This window comes from Calliphora vicina, chromosome 2 (assembly GCF_958450345.1).
Source record: "Calliphora vicina chromosome 2, idCalVici1.1, whole genome shotgun sequence".
In the NCBI taxonomy this organism is placed as follows: domain Eukaryota; kingdom Metazoa; phylum Arthropoda; class Insecta; order Diptera; family Calliphoridae; genus Calliphora; species Calliphora vicina.
Genome location: NC_088781.1, coordinates 23,611,658 through 23,635,386, shown reverse-complemented (window position 1 = coordinate 23,635,386; position 23,729 = coordinate 23,611,658). Strand labels below are relative to the sequence as shown.

General features: G+C 29.6%; 2 protein-coding genes across 8 annotated transcripts in view; both read right to left on the bottom strand.

Annotated features, from left to right (window-relative positions):
• Positions 1–20,792, bottom strand: part of Nhe2 (Na[+]/H[+] hydrogen exchanger 2) — a 192,498-nt gene extending 171,706 nt beyond the window's left edge. For 4 of the 7 annotated variants that reach the window (XM_065502467.1, XM_065502468.1, XM_065502469.1 and 1 more), the window contains exon 1: positions 1,741–2,566. The gene's annotated coding sequence lies outside the window, so the exon portion shown is untranslated. Of the gene's footprint in view, positions 1–1,740; positions 2,570–20,672 lie in introns of those variants that run through there. The other 3 variants (XM_065502465.1, XM_065502473.1, XM_065502470.1) reach the window with 3 other exon arrangements.
• A 147-nt stretch (positions 20,793–20,939) lies between these two features.
• LOC135950001 (uncharacterized) lies at positions 20,940–21,100 on the bottom strand. Its single transcript, XM_065499487.1, has one exon. The coding sequence runs from the start codon at positions 21,066–21,068 to the stop codon at positions 20,940–20,942; it is 129 nt and encodes a 42-aa protein (XP_065355559.1). The 5' UTR covers positions 21,069–21,100.
• Between the last annotated feature and the right edge of the window lie 2,629 nt (positions 21,101–23,729).

Genomic DNA, 23,729 nt, shown 5'->3' with positions numbered 1-23,729 from the left:
TCGCTGAATACAAAAAAATTTTTTTTTTAAATTTAAAAAAATAAAAAAAAAATTTTAATTTAAAAAAATAAAAAAACAACTTTGGAAAAAAAATAAATTTTGTTTACCTAAAAATATTTAAAATTTTTAATTTGAAGTATAATTTGGTGAAGGGTATATAAGATTCGGCACAGCCGAATATAGCTCTCTTACTTGTTTTTTCATAACTTTGATATGTGATCGTCGGCATATGGCCGGAAGGGAGACATTTTTACATGCTGTGTTATTGTTGGGCAAGAGACTTGCGCAACTAAATTGCCTAGTGTGAAAGGGTTCTTACATAACCTTCGCCAAGTATACTTTAAGATTAATATTAAAAACAATTTTTGGTAAGTAAAAAATGTTTTGGTGAAAAAAAAATGGTGAAAATAATTTTGATGAAAAATGATGGCCCAATTTTCTTGATCTTAAATATCAACATAAGGTGAACTATGCAATATCGACTCTGCTACCTATAACGATACAGAATATATGAGGTGGCAAATGAAAAATGCGGAAATTAAAAAGGGAATGACAAACTAATGGTGAATGACAAATCTGGTTAAATTTGGAAAATTTTAGGAAACACACAATTTTAAATTGCGACCCTAATGAGTTCAAACATTTATATCTGAAGTAAAATATATTTGAAAAAGCTAGCCAATGAAATAGATATTAATCAAATGGGTTAAAAAACAATAAAACTACAATACTCGAACTTTGAAGGTCCATATCTCGGACTAGCAACAAAAACAATATATACCATCATGTTGAACATGAAAAGGTATAAATCAAGATCAGCGAAACAGCTTGCATTTTTATAATTTCTTTGGTGTTGATAGCTCTCATAATTAGAAGCACAAAAACGTTAATATTTTTGCCTGCTCTCTCTTAGTTTAAGAGTTATATGAATTTAAAGTCAATACATATAATAGTACATTTCTCATATATTTGGAAAAGAAACTGATCGTTATGGGTATCATTGAATAGTGCTTCACAATACCTTTAATATGATATATAATATGGTACAGTTTATTAATATTGTGAACCAAAAATTCATTTTTGATTTTATATGACAGTACTTCAGAAAATTTTGATATACAGAAAAAGTGAGTTTAGCGAAGCCGGTGTTCGATACACCCCAGAGTTAAAAGTCTCTTCACCCGGCCGAAGGCCGGCAATACAGAAAATGTGAATATTAACAGAAAAAAAATTATAAAAATATAAACTGTTACGGGGATCTTGATTTGTTCCCATGAAAATATGTACCTCTGGTAAAAAGTTGGTAACAATCTATAGGGAATCTTATATTTTCCCTAAAAATAACAGTTTTAAAGCCACCAGCATTATGCCATACCCAACTCTGGCTAATAAAAATCAAATTCTGGCAACACTTCTACTGACAATTGCATGTTTTCTTTTTTTGTTTTTGGTTATACATTTGTTGTTATTTTAAATATCCCTCCCCTCTCTTTACTCTACAGGGCAATGTAAACACAACAAACAAAAACATTAAACATGGATGGTGTGTACATGGCAGCAGAGAAACCACAATAATAGCAATAACAACACAACAAAAATATAAACAGAAATGTACAAGAAAAATGTTAACCAAAAATATGAATAAAAACTTATATAAATAATTCTAAAAATATTTATATGCAATAATAACACCAAATCTATAAAACTTGGAATAATAATAAATAAAATAAAAGTACTTACAAGATTGTATTTTAGTTGTTTTTCATAAATTGAAAAAATAACATTAAATATTGAATTTAAATTGATTCCCTTCACTGTCCACTAACAACAGCCAAGCTCCTTGGTTTTGGAAACGAAACCACGAAAAAATAGTTTATAAATAATGCAAATCAAGAAGAACAAATTTCAGACAGACCAGACCGTAACACACACGCAGACACAAAATAAATTGTTGTAGTTGTTTTTCTTGTTGTTGGTTTTATTGCTGGCTGTTTTTCGTTTCACTAGGTTTTTGTATATTTTTGTATTTTCCTTCTTGTTATTTTGGAATTTTGTTAAAATATATTATATTTTTACTTGATTGTACGAGTATGTAAGAGCTATACACAGATGTATGTATTTATATAAACGCGAGAAACAAACAAAAAAATAATAAAATATAAACGTAAAATTGGAAACGAATTGTATAGGTAGGTATGTAGATTTGTACGAAAAATAAATTAAAATAAAAACAAAATATTTATTTTAAAGTAGGCCGCCACTTGAATGAAAATTTAGCTTAACGTTCTAGATACGTGTGATTTCCATACGTGTTTTTGGTTAATTTGCAAATACAAATGAAAAAAATAACCAAAACACCTCAAGATGAACGAACCAAAAAGGTCATCGAAATATTGCACAGGATTTTTAATTCAGAACACATGAACTTATTTTGTAACACACACTTTTTTTATTTTCAGTTATGTCTAGATTCTTTCTTATTCCTTTATTATTTTCTTTTTTTTGGCACACAATTTATGAATGAAATGATTTCGTTTGTTTTTTCTTCTCCTACCTAGTTTGGAAAACCAATAATTTGTTGTCTATTTCGTATTTGTTAATCAAATTGGAATTAATGATGAAACAACCGTCTGCTTGAAAAAAAAAACACAGTGGTAAATGACTTGTTTTTTTATTTAATAAAAAAAAACCAAAAGTTAAACACATAGAATGAAAAACACAAACGCGCACCGTACGTTAAAAACACACTAACGTCGATGTCAAAATGACAACTGACAGCTGTGTAAAAAAAATGTGTTGTGTTTGAAAAAAAATGCGAATGCGAATAACTGTGTAAAATGAAATTGATAAGGAAAAGGAAGAGAAATAGTTGCGAGAGAGATAACAGCAATAACAGTGTTGTATATTTTCGTAGGAAAATTGTGGTACTGCTGGTGGTGGTAGTTTGTTTAAAATTAACGGTATTTCTTGTTTAGAAAGTAATTAAATAGATTTTAGTAATAATTTAAACTGATTTATATACATTAGCGGTTTTCAAACAAATTATTGATGTTCTTAACTAAAATGAAAGTTTACATTATTAAAAATTGTTATATCACCATATTTTAGTATAAGATTTACTAATTGGTAAAGAAATAAAATGATTTCTTCAGTGTTTTGCAATATGACAGGTGTGAATAACGCAAAAAACATTTCCGAAAGTTTAACCAAACACGATTTTATTAGCTTTTTCCAAAAAAGATAAAAACAAATTTCATTGGAAAACTTTTGAATTATTTTAATACGCGATAAAATTTGTTTTAAATATAAAATATGATTTTTAATGAGCAGAAAATTTATATAGAAAAATTCGGTTAAAATTACAATTGAAATGAATTTCGTATAACGGAAAACGTTAGAATCGCAATTGTGATATTTTGTGTGAATACATATAAGCGAATAACTCAAAGTAAATTCGTGACAATTTAAAAAAAAAACTAATATTTAAAAATATCATAATTAGCCTTTCAATGCACCTTCAGAAAGACAAGTAAGAATGCTATATTCGGCTGTGTTGAATCTTATATACCCTTCACAAACTAAACTTTAAAATAAAGATTGAAAATATTTTTTTTGTCCTAATTTAGTGAATTATATACATCGTTGGAAACCTCTTTGGAATATCTATCATTAGATATCCATATTGTCTATATTAATGACTTACTTATACCAAAGCTAATCATGGTGAAGGGTATAAAAAATAAGAGAGATATCGGTAAAAGCGTTTGTTCTTTGATCAAGTTTGGAAACGATATATACGCTACCAATTCAAAACGATTAAGAAGTAACGGTAAAGCTAATTTGGAATATTTCGGAAACGGTAGATCAGCTTATTGTGAATGTGTTCCAAGGGTTTAGATTTTCAGGGGATGGTTTGCGAGGTTTAGAAGTGGTGATTTTGACAAGGAAGACAAAGATCGCCCAGGCCAGCCATCATAGTTTGAAGACAAATAATTGGAGGCACTACTCCATTAAGATTGGTGTAAAAATCAAAAAGACCTTGGAATATCATTGGGAGCTACTCAAGCAGCATGATTCATTCAAAAGCAGAGAAATTGGGTACCATACGAATTGAAGCCGAGAAAGGAAAATTTTGTATGACCAAAATTATGCTTGAACGCTATAAAAGAAAGTATTTTTTTCACCGCATCATTACTTGCGATGAAAAAATGGATTCATTACGATAACCCGAAAGAAAGAGATCGTATGTGAACCGGGCCAAACAGGCGAATCGACACCAAAGCCAAATACCCATGGATATAAGGTAATGCTCTGTATTTGGTGGGAGCAAAAGGGTCCTATCTATTATAAGCTGCTGAAATCTGACCAGAATATCACAGGGAAGTGAGAATTGACCGAAAAACGCCCAGAATATGCCACCAGACATGAAACCGTAATATTCCATCATGACAAAGCTCAGCTACATGTTGCCACAACCTTTTTAAAAAAAGTATTTAGAATGAAGTGGTTGGGAAGTTTTGGCTCACCCGCTTTATAGTCCACACCATGCCCCATCCGACTACTATTTGTTTCGATCGATGCTGAACGCTCTTTCTGGAATACACTTCACTTAGGAACTGAGTATCCGAAATTATTTTCATTCGTTCTTGGCCTCAAAAGATGATCAGTTCTTTTGGCTCGAAATCCATATTGTTACGAAATTGTACTTGAATTCAAATATAACGATTTTAACACGGCTGATTTAAAAGTAGCATAATGCTTTCAAATAGCAGTGCTGTAATAGCAAACTGTAACATATCTGTGGGCATTATTAACATTGAATAAAAGCTTTCAGTTGACCATTGATCGTAAGTTGGCAACGCTGTTTGCTGCGACCGTATATTCGAATTCGAATATTCAGTTAAAGAACATTGTAGAAAGTACACCACAGATGGCGTATGTATTAAAAAGCTCTTGACAGTTAAAGAGCAATCTAGAGAGCAGATGGCAGTGTAATAAATAGTGGCAGAGGTTGCAGTAGATAGTGAGTTTTTCAGAGACGCTTTTCGAATGAATTCGTGTACATTATAAATTGTGTCTGTATTTCTGCGAATTTATAAACGTGTATAAAAAACATTGAGTGACTATTTAATTCTGTTGTTGTTGTACATTTGAATAAATAAAGAGTTGTTACAATTTTCAAACTACTAAACGGCTTTTATTTGCAATCGAAAGTATCCGGTTTATTTAAAGGAAATAAACCAACGTTTTGAAAAGGTTAAAACGTAACAATATGTTGCCAGAAGGATGGGAAAAGTTCTTAGCTAAATAACAGCTAAAAAATTTAAAAAAATACCGAATTTTGAAGTCATAAACCCATAAAATTTACAAAAATTTAAATTCAGTTGCCAAAGGTGTAAAATTAGTATTTTTATAATTTAAATTATTTATGGAATATTGGTAACTGCATTAAAAGGTAATGGTATTTACGATTGTATAGGTAACGTTATGTTAGCGGTAATTGTAGTTATGACGGTAGCGGTAGCTTAGCGGTAACGCTAGCCTAGCTTGGAATTAAAATACAATTAATTACTAAACTTTCATTTTTCTTTTCACATAATTTTTGCTTTGTGTTTGGGTATTATCAGGGTACAAATTATGTACTACATTCCATATTAATCGAAACTTCAGTAGAATTTAAATGTAAATTTCTTAACTCTATAATTTATTTAAAATTTTGCAAATAGATCAGAATGATTGAGATGTTATAGAATTATAGTAATTTTAGTTATTATTTACAGCTCAGATTTATCTTAAAAGTTTTTAAATAAAAAATTGCATTAACTTTTACCACTAACCAATTTTTTCATTTTATTTCAACATAAATGGAAGAAGAGACGGACATGGCTACATATATCGACTTCACTATCTATAACTATCAAGAATATATCTACTTATTGGGCTCGCAGTTGAGAATTGTGGAAATTACAAACAGAATGGCACCACTCATGGTGAAGGGTATAAAAATAATCATAAAGTGTCATTATAATGGACAATGATTCTATGTGAAACCATTTAAACTCCCACATCAAAACTTTTACCTGTTCTTAAATCAATATCATTTTCCATTACGAAATTATTTCGCCATCAAACCTTATCATCTAATATAAAACATACAACAAATGCAATAACCATTAATACAGTTTTTTTGGCTTAAATCCATATTATTTGTCGTCATTGCAATAACATCATTCTCAAAACACTACTACAATAAGTTGCAATAAAAATAGAAAGAAAACTAAACAAAACAAGGATATTCTTTTTATCATTATAACTATTATTTCTTGTAGGAAAATGTGACCACATTACGAGTACACAGCATGTTTATAACCTAGAAAAATCAAAATTTTTAAATATTTCCTTCCAAAATATGTATGCCTGCCTGCCCTGCCCGCCTTCTCAATGTCATGTTTGTATGGATGGCAACAAACAAAAAAATAAAATATCCTTTCTTGCATCAAAGTCAAACATCCTACGGCAACAAAACGGAAACAGAAAATACAACAACTACCTTCATTCATTCATACACAGGCACTCTCTCTCTCACACACACAAACACACAGAAGCAATCATTTATCGATACACGTGCCGTGCCGGTTTTGGTCATTCCATGTGTTGTAGTACTTTTGTGCATGCCCATGGATTTTTAGTTTAATTAACCCTGAACTTGACTATGTTTTGTAAAATGCAAGCCAGTCCTCAGTGCATTTCAATGAAAGGAAAAAACTACACAGCAACAGCAGCAAAAAAAGGAGGCATGTTTTTTTACTATGGACAAAAATACTCACACGTATTCAAACAGCAACAAATTTGCAAAAAAAATATAATATTAAATCATTAAATTTCCTTAATAGTATATACTACACCATTTTCAATTGAATTTCAGAAATTTTCAATTGTATTTGAGATTTTTCTAATTGTATTTCAGAATAGTCTACACAGATTATTACAGTTATGACAGTACAAATGTCAGTTGTCGAAAAGTAATATCAAACCATGTTTATTTTGACGTTTAACAACCACTTTTCTGGGGTTGTGGTTTCAGAGCGAGATAAAAAAATAAAATTTTCAATAAGCAACGAGTGTGATATACATATATATGTCCCTCTTTCCAAACCACAACCATTTTAACATTTTGTTTTTCTTTGCCATATTACTGAAACCAGCTGATTCATATCTGTATAATTTGTAATTTTCTAATTATATTTGAGAAAATTCTACTTGCAGTTTTCCCAATGTATTTCAGAATTTTCCAAGGTTGACTACCGTTACCGCTAAGATACCTTTACCGGAATAACTGCAGTTACCGATATAATCGTAAATATCGTTACCGCTATTCTGTAAATAATTTTAGGTTATGAAAATAAAAATTTTTGAATTCAATAATTGATTTTATTGTTATACATATCTAGAATTTTAAATGTAAACTTCTATGTCAACTTAATTTTAATTTTTGTGAACTTTATTAATCATTTAATTCAGATCGAAGCTACCGTTACTGAAATAAGCAAATATATAATTTCCAATAAGCTACCAATCGGTAGCCAACCTTGGAATTTTCAAATTTTATTTTTTTCTAATTGTATTTTAAAAATGTCCATTAGTTTTCAAAAATGTTTCTATTTATATAAATCCGCAGTTTTGAAGTTGCGTTACCGAAATAATCCAAATTAGCGTTACCGTTACCTTTTAACCGTTTCGAATCGATAGCCAACCTTGGAATTTTTAAATTTTATTTTAAAAATGTCTATTTATTTTTAAAAATGTTCCTATTTATATAAAACTTGCAGTTTTGAAGATATTCGAAAAATTTCGAAAATAAGTTCGAATTTCAAAAAACTTAAAATTCCGTGAAAAATGCATTTTAAACATCTGTAATGGAATTTTATTAAAATTTTATACATTTTCCCAAAATTTAAGAATATTCCAAAAAATTCAAAATTAAGTTCGAATGTCAAAAAACATGAAATTTAGTGAAAACTGCCTTTTAAACATCTGTAATAATGTTGTGTTTAAACTCAATACATTTTCCATAATTTTACACATGTTCGATAAAGTTTGAATTTTGGAAAACTTATAATTTAAATATCTGCAGTTAAGTATTTATTACTCAAATTTGTATGAAACTTTCACCATGTTAGACATATTCGAAAGAATTTTAAATTAAGTTCGAATTTCAGAAACCATAAAATTAAGGAAAAGATGGGTTTTATACAATTTTTAACAAGTTTAAAAATATCGAAATTGAATTCGAATTTTCGAAAACTTAATATTCCAGAAAAAATGTGTTTTAAACAATGGTATTTTGTTTAAATTTTACACATTTTAGAAATTTAGAAGAAAAAAAATATTGTTTTACGACATTTTCGAAATTAAGTTCGAATTTTCAAGGATCTTAAAATTCAGTGAAAAATTAATTTTTTGGTTTAAATTCAATACATTTTCCAAAATTTTTTACAGGTTGAAAAAAAATTCTAAATATGTTCGAATTTTCGGAAACTTAAAATGTTATGAAAAATGTACTTTAAAGATCGGTAATGGTATTTTGTTTAAATTATATACATGTTTCCACAATTTCGAAAATATTCTAAATTAAGTTCGAATTTTCAAGAATCTTAAAATTCCTTGAAAAATTCATTTTTAAGATCTGTAATGGTATTTAGTTTAAATTTTATAAATTTTTGACAGGTTTAAAAAAAATCGAAATTATATTCGAATTTTCGAAAACTTATAATTTTTGAAAAATGCGTTTTAAAGATCTATAACTGTTTTTGTTTATATTTTATATATTTTTCCTCAATTTTTGACAATTTCGAAAAAAATCGAAATAAAGTTCGAATTTTCGAAAACTTAAAATTTTATGAAAATTTCATTTTAAAGATCTCTAATGGTATTTTTTTAAAGTTTTATACATTTTTTAAAAATTTTTGACAGCTTCAAAAAAATCGGTATTATATTCGAATTTTCGAAAACTTAAACTTTTATGAAAAATTAATTTAAAAGATCTGTAATGGGTTTTGTTTATATTATACATATATATTTTTCCACAATTTTAAACAATTTCGAAGAAATTTGAATTAAGTTCGAATTTTCGAAAACTTAAAATGAGTCAATTGCAGTTGCTTTAAATTTTATACATTATTTTACAATTTCTGGGAATTTCGAATAAATTAGAAATTATGTTCGAATTTTCAAAAACTTTAAATTTTATGAAAAATTCATTTTAAAATCTCTAACGGTATTTTGTTCAAGTTTTATACATTTTTTCAATATATTTATCAATTTCGAATAAATTCGAAATAAATTTCTAGTTTTCTGTAATTTCGAAAAATTCTAAATTAATTTCGAATTTTATAATGGCAAAATTACGTGAAAAATAGCTTTTAAACACCAGCAGTTGTTTTTTTAAGAAGTTTCGAGAAAATACTCATAGAAATACAACTGGAAATTTCTGAAATAGAATTGGAAAATTCTGAAATACAAGAAAATTTGTATGTAAAATTTAAATATTCTGAAATACAATTAGAAATTTCTGAAATACAATTAATAACTTTTGAAATGCAATTGGAAATGGTATAGTGTAAAGTTTTCATTTTTATTTAGTAAGTTGTAGTTGTGAAAATCATTGATTTTTTTTTATATAATTTGTTTTGCTGCTGTTCATTGAAATGACCAACAGCTACTGTTTTTGAAGTAATAACAGTAACACGAACAAGAATACAGCAAGGATATTGCTGTCTACAAATCCAACATGAAAACAATATTGACAATATGGTACGTCATTTGAATAAGGTAGGAAGGACGTTTGTCTTATTCAATGAAATTGCAAATTATTACTTATGCGTCCGTTAATTTGACATGAGGATAAGATAAGTAAGACATATTGAGCATCAGCGGAAATATTGTGTTTTCTTTTCAGAAATATTGAAATTATTTAAGTAATAATAAAATTATAAAAGACTTGTGAAAAACATATAATGGCATTATGAAGAGATTTAACTATCTTTTTGGGGTATAGCTAGTCTACACCGAAAATCCAAAGACGATTGACGACTTGGAAGACAAGATTCGGTGAAATTAAGAAATATAGTTTTCAAAAGTTTCCATTGTATTGTCACCTACTGTATACACTTAAGTACAAAAGGAATCACAAATATAATATACCACTCTGTTTAATTCCAATATTTTTTGTTTGTTAATAGTGCTCTAGTACAATTTAAATCCTTCACAATTTGGTTTGCATTCATCTTTATAATTTACATATTTGAGTCTATAAAAGGTTATGACTTTTGCAAATTGAATTTTTTCCATTACCACTGTGTTGTTCATTTGAATTTTTTTAATTTGCATGTTTTCAGTGCACATTGCATGACTTAAATGCTACCTCTTTACATATTATCCGTTTGAAAGTGATTTAAAAAAAAACGCAGCAAAAGTTAATAATGGAAAGTTCCACAAAAAATAAATATGTACATATTTATACAGGTTGGCTTAAAAGCACCCACTAAATGTTTAAAATTAAATTTTGCAGATGACATAGTCAAGTGGGTGACGCCATTGCTGATGATCATTTCGACTGTTTTTATCACATTTTCTAATCGTTCTGGTGATATTCTGATTGTTTTGACACTCTTGCCTGATATTCTCTTGAGAGATTCCAGAGTATGTGGATCTCAACATAAACAAGTCTCCTGGGCCCGATGGTATACCAGCTCTGGTCTTGAAGCAGTGTTCTTCGACGCTAGCTCGTCCATTAGCAGTACTTTATACCGTTCCGGAAAATTTCCTGTATGTTGGAAGGTTGCTAATATAACGCCAACTCCTTAAAAGGGAAAATTATCGCCCAATAGAAATTTGTTCTGCACTTTTCAATGTTATGGAGACTATGGTTAACTACAATCTTGTTAAATATTTAGAGTCCAACTATTTAGTCATAGAGGATGCTCTATGGGAGACTTGCTAGCCTTCCTATGGGAAAAATGGTGTCGTTCCATTTACGGTTTTGAAGAAAGTAAAGTGGTGGCTCCAGATATTTCTAAGGCGTTATATAGAGTAAAATAACTTCTCTCGATTTACATAGATGGAATCTCATCAAACGAGTTCAAGATTTCAGGGATATCGCAAGGCTCCGTCCTTTCTCCTTCTATTTCTTATCTTTCTAAACGGCCTTCTACGTCAAACTTCCAACCCTATTTATTCTTTAGCAGATGACAGCAACATTTGCCATTCATATTAATTCAATTATAGACCAAGCCTGTCGGAGATTAGGGCTATGAGGCAAAACAATAATGCTCCATCGGGTGGTGTAAATAATAAAGAATCAGAAGCTCTTGATGTTCTAGGCATGAGTATTCAGTGAGATGTCCTTTGTACAAAACACATTTTTCAAGTGTAGTAAGAAGCATTCAGTGCCTTGGTTTTTTAAAATGGTGTAGGAAATACTTCACTCCATCTTATCTCCTTACTATTTACACCACTTATATCCGACCCAAATTGGAATACAACTTTCATGTGTCGGCCGATGCTTCGAAGTGGAGTTACTCGACTGCGTACAAGAGAAGGCGAAGGTGTTTCTCGGTGACAGGTTGTTTTTCACTGTACTACCGACACTACAATGGTATGTGCTCTGCTGAAATTAGGGATCTTGTTCCCAAAACCCATAGTTTTTTAAGCAATACACGTTCTTCGGAAAGGGCTCATCAATTCATTCGAAGACGTGGATCGCTGTCCGTATGTGGAATAAGCATCCTGCTGAAGTCTTTCCTATAACTTTCAATATAGGAAAATTCAAATCAAATGTCCACAAACAATACTCCCTCTATCCTCCCTCCCTAGTTCCAACACAATGTATTGCATGAGTAATGGTCATCCTCTGAGTGTTGGTCCAAGTACAAAAGTACACTGTCACGAGAGCTGTATGTGTAGCTCCGTCCTTGTGGAATCTCACGACCTCCAGTACAAATGCCAGACAACCACTCCGGCGAGATTAACGTAAATTTTGTTTGGTTATGTTCAGATTAAAGAGGCCTTCATGTTAAATTTCTATCGAAATCGACTAATTCAGTGATTATTCACCCAAAAATAGTACCGATTATACCGTTTCTTTCAGGAATATACCATTCCGCCGTCGTCGTGTATTTTGTTTCTGCTTTCTCCAAAAATATCAAATCATAACTGACAATTGACGGCATTTGGAAATGTAACATCCTCCGGAAGGGTAAAACCTTTTGAGCCACCTTGCACAGCTTCATACATATCTACATGTATTAATTTTCGAAAATAATCAATTAACATGAATTTCCTGTCCACTTAACGTTTGACATTTAAATAGAATAGTTGGACTTTTCTATGAGAACACCCCTACATACAGCTGTGTTCTGTTTGTGAAAGAAGTAACTGCGATTAGAAAATATTCGAATGTGATCAACTATGGGATTAAAACTCCCAGCCCTTCACAGAGTTGCAATACTAGTTAGTGTTGCCAACTTTTTGTATAAAAGAAACAGAACGTAAATAAAAACATAAATTTAAAATTGTAAACAAATTTACTACTTATTGCTATAACTTTTGATTTAAAGGACATTTAAATCAATTACCTCATCTTTCTTTTAAATAACAGGTAAATTAAATTCGTCATTGTCAACTATAATCGGTGCCAGTTATTTTTACGTGTTTAGTTTATTAAATCGATCGATAATCAAATTAAAACCTGCCAACTGAGCACAACAAATAACTGAATTGAAATGAAAAATAAAATGAAAGGCAAACTAAGTTGGATGAGGATATAAAAGGATAAATATTATTATTACTTTGTATTGAAATTGTTAGTGTTGGTATGCAGTTGTTGTTCATCCGAAGAAATTAATGTCAAATGATTTAAAGGGGATTTAGCAAAGTAATAGGAAAAATTTTAATTTCTAGCTTAAAATATTATTTATACAGGGTGATTTTTTAAAGGTATACAACTTTAAATTGAAATAAAGCATAAATTAATTTCTGTTAATTCGAATATACAGTGAATGACAATACAATGGAAACTATATTCTTTAATTACTAAAATAAATTTAAATTTACAAGATTTTCTATTAAAATCTTGTAAATTTCAGTATTTTCAAGCCTCAAGTTTAAAAAATATATTAAAAGAATGTGGTTACACTTTTAGCATTGAAAAAACAATGGAAACTTTTAAAGTTCAGCAAGAAAGAAGACTTAAACAAAAATTAAATTTGAGAAAACCATTAAAAAAGCATTACGTTTTACAGATATTTCAATATTATTTTGTTTTGATAATTTTGTTGCGCAATAAGTTTTTTAAGAGTTAGAAAAAATGGCTAGAGTCATGATTTGCCAAAATTTTAAAACCAAATTAATAAACGATTTTAATGCTGGATTGAAGCAGAGATACTATCTGTGATAAATATTCAAATAATTAATCAGAACTGTCAAAAATTATAAAAAATTTCATGAGACAGGTACTCTAAAAACTCAACATTTGAAAGTCCTCGTTAAACTACTCAATACAAGATAATTCTAAAATAGGAGGGGGTTATCAATAATCTAAAATAAGGACAAATTAGGCTGGTCTTGTGGGGAGCTATCCACCCACGAAAAAGCTTCTTAGTTCTAAACAAGTAAGAGTGCTATATTCGGCTGTGCCGAATCTTATGTACCCTTCACCAAATTATACTTAAAAATTTTAAATATTTTAAGGTAAACAAATTTAATTTTTTTTTAAATTTTTTGGAAAAAAAATTTTTTCGATTGTTATTTTAATTTTTTTTTTAAATTTAAAATTTTTTTTTGGTTTTTTAAATTTTTTTTTTTTGTTTTTTCAATTTTTTTTTGTGAAAAAAAAATTCGGGTTAAAATTTTTTTTCCGATTTTGACCCATTGTAGTTCCAACTTACTATGGTCTTATATACGTCATTGCAAATGTCTTTGAAATATCTATCATTAGATATCCATATTGTCTATATTAATGTCTTAGTAATCCAGATATAGGTCAAATATAGGTCAAAAATCGAGGTTGTCTTGGATTTTTCCTCATATCTCAGCCATTTGTGAACCGATTTTGCTGATTTTAAATAGCAAAAATCTCGAAAGCATGTCTGACAGAATTATTGAAGATTTGGATCCCGAAGATATCTGGGGTCTTCAGAAAATTGATTTCAACAGACGGACAGACAGACTGACGGACAATCGACTCCGCTATCTATAAGGATCCAGAATATATATACTTTATAGGGTCGGAAATGAAAAATGTAGAAATTACAAACGGAATGACAAACTTATATGTATATACCCGTGTACTACTCGTATACAATTTACCAAAGAAAATTAAAAAAGCTCCAGGTACAAATGAAATACTGTTTTTTTCGGATGAATCCAATTATAATTTAAGAGCCGCTGATGGATAAACATTATAAAAGTATAATTGTGACAGGTGACAGCAATTTGAAGAGAAATTAATATATGAAATTTGACATTTACTCAAAGAATATATCTATGTATAAAACCTGTACCGCAAAATTTTGTCGTTAAGTAATCAAAATTCGTTAGTTAACAAAATTTATCGTTAAGAGATATTCCGAATTAAATTTTACCGATTATTTTCGTTAAAAATAGTCGGTAGATAACGAAATTTGTCGGTAGGTTAACGACAAATAAAATGTTCTAGTTAAGCCATAACGATAATTGTTTAGGAGTTAGTTTTGTAACATAAATATTTGAAATAAGTTGTTTTTTGAAAGTACGGTTGGTCAACTTTTTGTGTTTGTTAGATACGGACTGATTTGGGTTTTTAATATAAAAATTAACATGCTTTAATTATCTTTTTAAGATAAATTTGGACATATATTTGGTCAATTCACAAGGTCTCTTATCAGTCATATTGTCATAATGTCCTAACATATCTCATCTCGGCGGCTCGGCTTAACCGACTCTTAGGCATTCGGCGCAGGTCTCTGCTGGCTGGTTACGATAACACAATAAACATAGCATACATAGTAGTATTATTTTAGGACTTTTTAGCTTAAAAAGCAATAAAAACCACTGTGAAATATTAGGACATTATGAGACCTTGTGAATTGACCAATTATATTTATTTTGAAAAGCAATACAAACCACTGTGAAATATTAGGACAATATGACATGATAAGATACGTTCTGAATTGACCAATTATATAAATTTTAGAAAATAATATTCGAATTTTAAGAGCTACTTTTATTTGGGGCATAATATCCATAATTAACACATTTCTGGAGTGTATAATGTTTATCCCTATATTCAATTTCCATTTTTGGCGATGTGATACGATTATAAACTTATATAAAAGTTATTAAATCGTTTTTAAGACAGTATTCTAAGAAGGAAATTCATCTGAATTTGTCGACTGTCCTTATAACAACACATATCTAAATTCTGAATTAAAGATCACTTGTGGTGGCATAGACATATGTATTACACTGGGTTACTTTTATTTTTAGACAAAAACTCTTGTTCTTTTGTTTCCAGTAGGTTTCGCGAACATATTTGGGTGAGCTGATGCTTGATTTTTATATATAAATGTGATTATTTATTCACACGACTACAAATTTATCTGCAAACACGAAAAAATAGTAAATATTTTTATGATTTTTTAATTTTAAAAATATTGACATTTATATTTTTAACTATATTCGTTGTTAAAATTTATTACCGAGTGATATCGTTAACTTCAAATAGTGAATATTAAATTCGTTAAAGCAACCGATAGTTTTCGTTACTTAACGACATCGGTAGGAAAGTATAAAAAGTTACAGAATTGCGGTACTGTTCAGATTTAAATTTGTCTTCATATTATTAATAGGTATAAATTTAATTTCATATTAATTTGAGAAAATTAGCCAAAATATGTAAACGAAATTATCGTGTTATTATACAATATTATAGAGAAACATAAAATAGAAAAAAAAAACTCAAACAAAAATATTACTAAAAATAATCACACGTACCAGAGTTGTTTTTGTTATCAAATATTTTTATTTACTAATACATTCTCACCACTTAGGTTTTTGACAACTGAGTTAGGTCTTTGACAGAAAAGTTTACCAAGTTTGTATTGCACTACACTGCTAGTTTTCATTCCTTAAATACTTTCCAAATAACACAAAGTTTTTTAGTTAAAAATCACTAAAAATGAACAAAGAAAACTTAACGTAAACACTCTTATATAACACAATTAACTTTAACCTTTCCAAAATATTTAAACATTTACATTAAAAAAAAAAACTAACAATAATATTAAAACTAAAAACTGAACATTACAGATTATGTCATCCATTGCGTAAGGATACTTTGTAACTAAAAAATTTGTAATAATGACACATTTATAGAAAATTTGTTATGACAAACAAACAAAGAACAAACGAAACGTAATAAAATGTTTGAAAACAAAAACAAATACTATTCGAAGGAATTCGAAGGACATACAAAACAATTGATTAAAAACACAACCCACATAGCTTCCCAAAAATAAAAAAACAACAACAAAGAAATGACACAGACACCACGCATCATCATCATCATTATAATGTTGCACTATCCCAACAACATATTGGTGGCCAAGTACGAGGACAAATATATTAAAATAACAACAAAAAGCACAACTCAATGACACAAAACATTTGCAAACAATCACATACACTTACTCCAAAACACACAAGTGTGATAAACTGATATAAACGAGACACGATGGCTTGCCAAAAAATAATCTCACAAACACTCAAACTAACATAAACCAACAAGGATAGGAATAGCAGAAGAAGCTAAAAAAAGGCAACAGCAACAAAGCTTAAAATAGTAATAATGAAATTGAGATGGCAACAAATTTAGTGTCATAGTTTTTGTTGTTGTAAACAACAAAAACTGTATCACAGCATTAGAAGAAGAAGATAACAAAAGGAGGCAAACACAAGTTGTGATTATGTGAGTAAAAATTACTGTTGTTTTTTTTTGACAATTTAAAAGCGGCAATTTACATACGAAATCGAAGAGAGTTTTCTAAACGAGAGAGAAACCCCATAGTAAAATTACTACATACATATACAGTGTTGGAAAAATTGATAGGGATAATCACTATCTTTTAAGAGAAATGTAAACTTTTTCAAAAATATGATATTTTGATGGCAGAATACATAATTTGAAATCTGTATGGCGAGATAATAGAATAATATCTTAAATATTTTTTTTTTTTGCTTGGACCCCAGTACTCCGGGGCTGACCCCTACTATTCAAACACAATGAAACTAGGAAAATAAGTTATGGGAGAGAGTAGTGTTTGTGGACATTTTAATTTTTCTATATTGAACAGGAAAGACTTCAGCAGGCAGTTTATTCCACATACGGACTGTACGGCTAAATAACGAATTTTCCCTGTAATGCGTTGTGCGATCCAGAATGTCCAGTCGACCACGATTTGACGAGTCCTTGCCGAAGAACGTGTATTGCGTAAAAAACTACGAGTTTCGGGATAATTTCTGCAGAGCACATTCCATTGTAGTATCGGTAGAACATTGAAACACAATCCTCATTGCGACGATGTTCCAGTGAGTCAATAGTAAGGAAATCAGATGGAGTGAACTATTTCCTACACTGTTGCGATCCAATGTCCAGTCGACCACGATTTGACGAGTCCTTGCCAAAGAACGTGTATTGCGTAAAAAACTACGAGTTTCGGGATAATTTCTGCAGAGCACATTCCATTGTAGTATCGGTAGAACATTGAAACACAATCCTCATTGCGACGATGTTCCAGTGAGTCAATAGTAAGGAAATCAGATGGAGTGAACTATTTCCTACACTGTTTTAGACGTGCTTCTTTAGACACTTGAAAAATGTGATTTGTCCATCGGACATTGCACTGTAGAGCTTCTGATTCTTTAATATTTATACCACCCATAAACACAGATGTAGCAACATGATCTATCGAGCGCTTGTGTGTTAACAAACAACATTTAGTCTCGCTTGCATTAAAGTCGATTCTGTTCGCACAACCCCATTCAAAGATTGTAACAAGGTCCCGATTAAGGGAATCATTTATGTTTTGCCTCATTGCCCCAATCTCCGACAGGCCAAATTTATAATGGAATGAAGATGAATGGCAAATGTTGCTGTCATCTGCAAATGAATAGATAGGTTTAGGAAGTCTGACGTAGAAAGTCCTTTAGAAAGATTAGAAATAGAGTAGGAGAAAGAACGGAGCATTGTAGTACCCCTGAATTAATCTTGAACTCGTTTGATGATATCCATTATACAACAACTCGTATAGTGCGATCTCTTAGAAAGCTCGATATAAATCGAGAGAAGTTATTACCGACACCAAAAGCAATGAGTTTTGATAGCAGCGCACCATGCTACACCCTATCAGACGCCTTAGATTTGTCTGGAGCCACCACTCTATTTTCGCCAAAACGGTGAATGGAACGTCACCATTTTTCCGATGGGAAGGCCAGCAAGTCTACAGTGGAGCATCCTCTACGAAAGCCAACAATCTACACAACGACCGGCAGACATAACATTCAGGGTTGTCTCTTCCTTTTCAGGAATTGGCGTAACATTAGCAACCTTCCAACATACAGGAAATTTGCCGGCACGGTATAAAGTGCTGAAAAGTTTAGCTAATGGACAAGATAGAGTCGAAGAACACAGCTTCAAGACCAGTGCTGGTATACTATCAGGCCCAGGAGACTTATTTATGTTGAGATCCGTTTATTTGAGAACTAAGACCAGGACAAAATCGATTTTTGACCAATTTTTGACCTATATCTGAATTACTAAGTCAATAATATAGACAATATGGATATCTAATGATAGGTACATCAACGACCTTTGTAACGTCGTATATAAGACCATAGTAAGTTGGGCCTACAATGGGTCAAAATCGGAAAAAATATTTTTTAACCCGAATTTTTTTTTCACCTAAAAAAATTTAAAAGCAAAAAAAATTTTTTAAATTTAAAAAAAATTTAAATAACAATTCGAAATGGTGAAGGGTATATAAGATTCGGCACAGCCGAATATAGCTCTCTTACTTGTTTATACTGTAAATTTCTTTGTATACTGTAAAGCTTTGAAATTAAAAACAATTTATTAGAAGAGATTTCCTAAATAAAAAATTAATTGTTTAAAAAATAAAAAATAAGTCAATAGTCACTTTAGTGTCTCTTAGTAACCTATGGTGAAGTCACTTCAAACTTTTTTTGAACTGCACTTTATTTTACCCACCAGAAGTTGTAAACAAAAGGGTCAATTGACCCCCTGCTTAGGACGTGTTAAAATGACTAGTCACGTGGCTATTGAAGTAACTAGCTCCCACCCTAAATGATGGGTAAAATTACTAGTTCGGTACTGTCTCCTAGAACTGCTGGGAACTGAGTTAGGTCTTTGACAGTTGAGTTTCGCTCTATGTCGATTCTCTATGGCTAGAACATTGAAGCTCTTTAAGTTAATGTATTTATTTAATTTTATTTATTGAAGGGTTAATGTAAATTAATTTAAGAAAGTTGTGAAATTTTTATTTGTCCCTTATTGTGTGTCAAAATTGTAACAACATTTTGAAAACTACTTAATTTTAAAGTTTATTTTATTCTGAATAAAGGTTTATTTATTAAACTAATTTTTTGTTAAGTACTCAAAATAAAGGAGCATTTAGTTGCCCTTGTACTTTACATGTTTGAATTGTGGCAAAATAGAAAGTACAATTGTACCTACTTAAGTTCATACCTGCATCAACTTATTACTATTATTTTGCCTTAATTACAATAACAAAACAATACTACAAAAAACCATATGATTTTTGTTTTCATTTTATATCACAAACAATGTGCTTTTGTGTTGACATTTCATTATATCTCTCTGCTGAGTTTGCAGACTCCTAAACAGACATCCAGTGAGAGAGAGAGCAATAGCTGTGATATACAAACTCTTTAAATGTCAAAAAATAAGTACATGCGCTTTAGAGAAGCCGTTATATGTAAAAAGCTTTTCTTACTAGTTGTCATTCTATTTTGCATTGTTTTCTTATTCTTTTGTTCAGTTTTTTGTTTTATCACTTCTAATAATCGAATTTTTTTTTTAATGATGATAATGATTTTCTTGAAAGGGTTTTGTAGTCTTACCAGGAAAACTTACACAAAATGGCTGAAATCACAAAAACAAACAAAAATGTTCGATGACTTTAAAATAACATAACCTAAGTAATTTAAAATTTTTAATTTCCGGTAAATTTTACTTCCTTAATTTGTTGTATTCATAATTCATTATATAACAAAAACTAAGAAGATGCATGTTGGAAAGCAGCAGGGATATTTTTGGCTCCTTAAAACTGCTGTATATTTATAAATAGTTTTTGGAAGGCGACAACTGCATTACAACCTACAACTACTAGTCAATACCTCTTTATACTGGGACATCAAGGAACCCACCATCATATAATGTATACACATACATATATTTTATTTGCCTTTTTTAATTTTACACCCCCACATTTAATATATACAAAAATGTTACCAAATCACCTTATACCTAAAGTCATTTAGAAGGAAAGATATGTATGTAAGTATAAAACAAAATCACTCAAAAAAAGAAAAATTACCTTTTCCATTTGTTCTTTTTCTAAGCAATAAAAATTATGTAAAATATTTTGAGTAACCTTTAAAATTCAGCCATATTTAACGTCTTTTTTTATTTTATTTAAATTTTATTAAGAAATTTTTACAACTAATTTTAGTTTTTTTTTATTATACACTTTTCACAGTATTTTTTTTTTTATATTATTACAAGCTTTATTTTATAGGGATTTTATTTGAATTAATTAACTTTGATATTTCTTTATTTATTTTATACAATCACCCTAATTTGTTTAAAGTGATCTTTTAAGCACATTTGCATTTTGCATTAAACTTGCTGTTTTCATAAAAACAGCAAATAATTTTATATTATTTTTATGAAAATTTATTAATATATTTTCATAAAATTTACGCGCTGCCATTTCTTGCTGAGACGTCTTTAACGATGACTGAATTTTTCTGTACTGATTGAAAATTTTTTCTTGCCAACCAACCTGGTCAAACCTTTTTGCCTTTATTTTACTTTGGCGGAGGATTCTTTGCAGATGTTTTTCTATAACAAAAGTGGGATATAGAACTTTTGCTAGGATAATAACGTAAAGTTTAAAAAGCTTTTTGTTTTGGTGAGCTAGAGCTTTTTTGGCAAACGCACGTTAGTTTTTGAAATGTTTAATAAAAAATTTCTAAATTTAATAAAAGATTTTCAAACAAATTGTGTGCTGATAAATTTTTTAAATAAAGGTTTGTTAACTTTAACAAACATCAATGAATACCGATGTAAATCTTTGCAGAAATAAAATTAATTGAAATTTATAAAAAAATCTAATATTTTTGCAGCAATCTATAAGGAAAGGAATATGGTTTCTTGGATCTTTGAAAATATTAACTGTTGGAATATTATAGGTCAAAAATTGAAGAGCTTGCGTTTTTCATCTTTGTAAACTTCACCGGTTTCGTTTTTTTTTAACTTTTCGGTTTTTTGACAAACCGGTTTTTGTATGACGGTTAACCGGTTTTAATGAAATATATTTTCTAAAGCTACCAATATTTTCTAATTGATACCATTTTTAAAAATATTGATTTATTTTATAGAAAATTGTAGCATTTGACAACATTTCATAAAATAATTAAGAATTCCAAAATTTTAAATTAGCATATTTTTCATATTGAATAAAAATTTAATATAAACCGCTTAACCCGTTTTTTTTAAAAGACAATAAGGTTTCTACTTCAAGAAATTCCCAAACATTTTTGTCGGGAAACTTCGGGAATTACTTTTTAAAGCTACTGAATTATTTCTGCACAGATAAAAAAGATTCGTTGTGATTTGTTGTCATTCGAATGTTTCGATTTTATACATACATTTTTTTGAAGTTTGCAGAATCACAATAACAGAATTTTTGTCACCCCAACTAAAAATTTTAAGTAACAAAAGATAAATTCGGTCATTAAGACGGAATTATTCTACTAGCCATAAATTCGGTTATCACACAGATAACTTATTCAGTGGGTTTATTGATTAATTATATTCGAAAGAATATTCAAGGTTTGGATCGTTGTAGATAGCGGAATCGATATAGCCATGACCGTCTGTTCATACATCAATGCATCCGTTATAGACCAGGTTGCAACTTAAAATTGGCCCACAAATGGCTAAGATATAAGGAAAAATCAAGGACAACTTCGATTTTTTACCTATTTTTGATCAATATTAATGATAGATATTTGAAAGATTTTTGCATCTTATATAACGCGGACCTACAATGGGTCAAAACCGTGAAAAATATTTTTCAATTCGAATTGTTATTTTAATTTTTTTTTTTTAAATTTTAAAAATTCGGTTTAAATTTTTTTCCGATTTATATACGTCGTTGCAAAGGTCTTTGAAATATCTATCATTAGATATTCATATTGTCTATATTAATGACTTAGTAATCCAAGTCAAAAATCGAGGTTGTCCTGGTTTTTCCCTCATATCTCAGCCATTGTTGTCTGACAGAATTATTGAAGATTTGGATCACGAAGATATCTGGGGTCTTCATAAAATTCATTTCAACAAACAGACAGTTTTCTTAAAGTTACAATTTCAAAACATGATAAATATGTATGTTTTTAGAAAAAATATTTGTCAAAATCGGTTGGAAAATGGCTAAGTTACGATAGTTAACCCATTTCGCTCCGAGATACAATTTTTATTTATTTTTTTTTTTAAAAAAAAACTTTTTTAGGGTAATTATGACCGCCCGATTGCAAATATCTGGTCAATCTGGTCAAAAATATTTTCCGATTTTTCGTTTTCCCAGAAAAGCCAGTTCAAAATTTCGAACAGTTAAGTCTACACATACATATGTATGTGATGCATTTGCATGTAAATCATTGGTAGGCAAAAAGAAGCATTTAATTTGTGTGATCTTTTGGGTAAAAAATAAAATATCCACAACAACATCAAGAAACTGAATGAATTGTGTGTATTTTTACGCTATTTTGTTCACATTCGGGTTGTTTGACGAAAATCATCGTAACCTGAACAATATGAACGCCTACCATGGATGTAAATCATGGTTTTTATATTTTATGAAACAACTACATATGTTTGCAATAATTCCTCATGTTTATTATTTTAATTTTATTTTTATTACTATTTTTAAAAATTAATTGAAAAATTGTCTGTTTTTAGACATTTTTTTTAATTTAATGTAATTGCAGAAATTTGCCCCTAGCAACGAGGGGGAGGGGTATGGTCACGTTGGAATATAGTTTTTTAGTAGTTAAAGATGAGACTTAACATTCATACACAAATTTTTCAGAAATTCCACCTATTTCACATATAAACATTTTTTTGAAAACTTTTATTTTTACTGTTCGAAAAATCGAATCGAATAATGTAAATACAAGCATTTGTATGAAAAGAAAGCTATTAGAATTATATATGTATATATATCGAATGTTAACTTGATAACGAGATTTATAAGAGATTCCTGTGTATTTAAGGTTGCTCCCCACATACAGCAAAATACGGTCAGCTATTTTTTTTAAAGAACACACAAGTATGAAAAAGACGAAAAACATTAGGATTTTTTTGG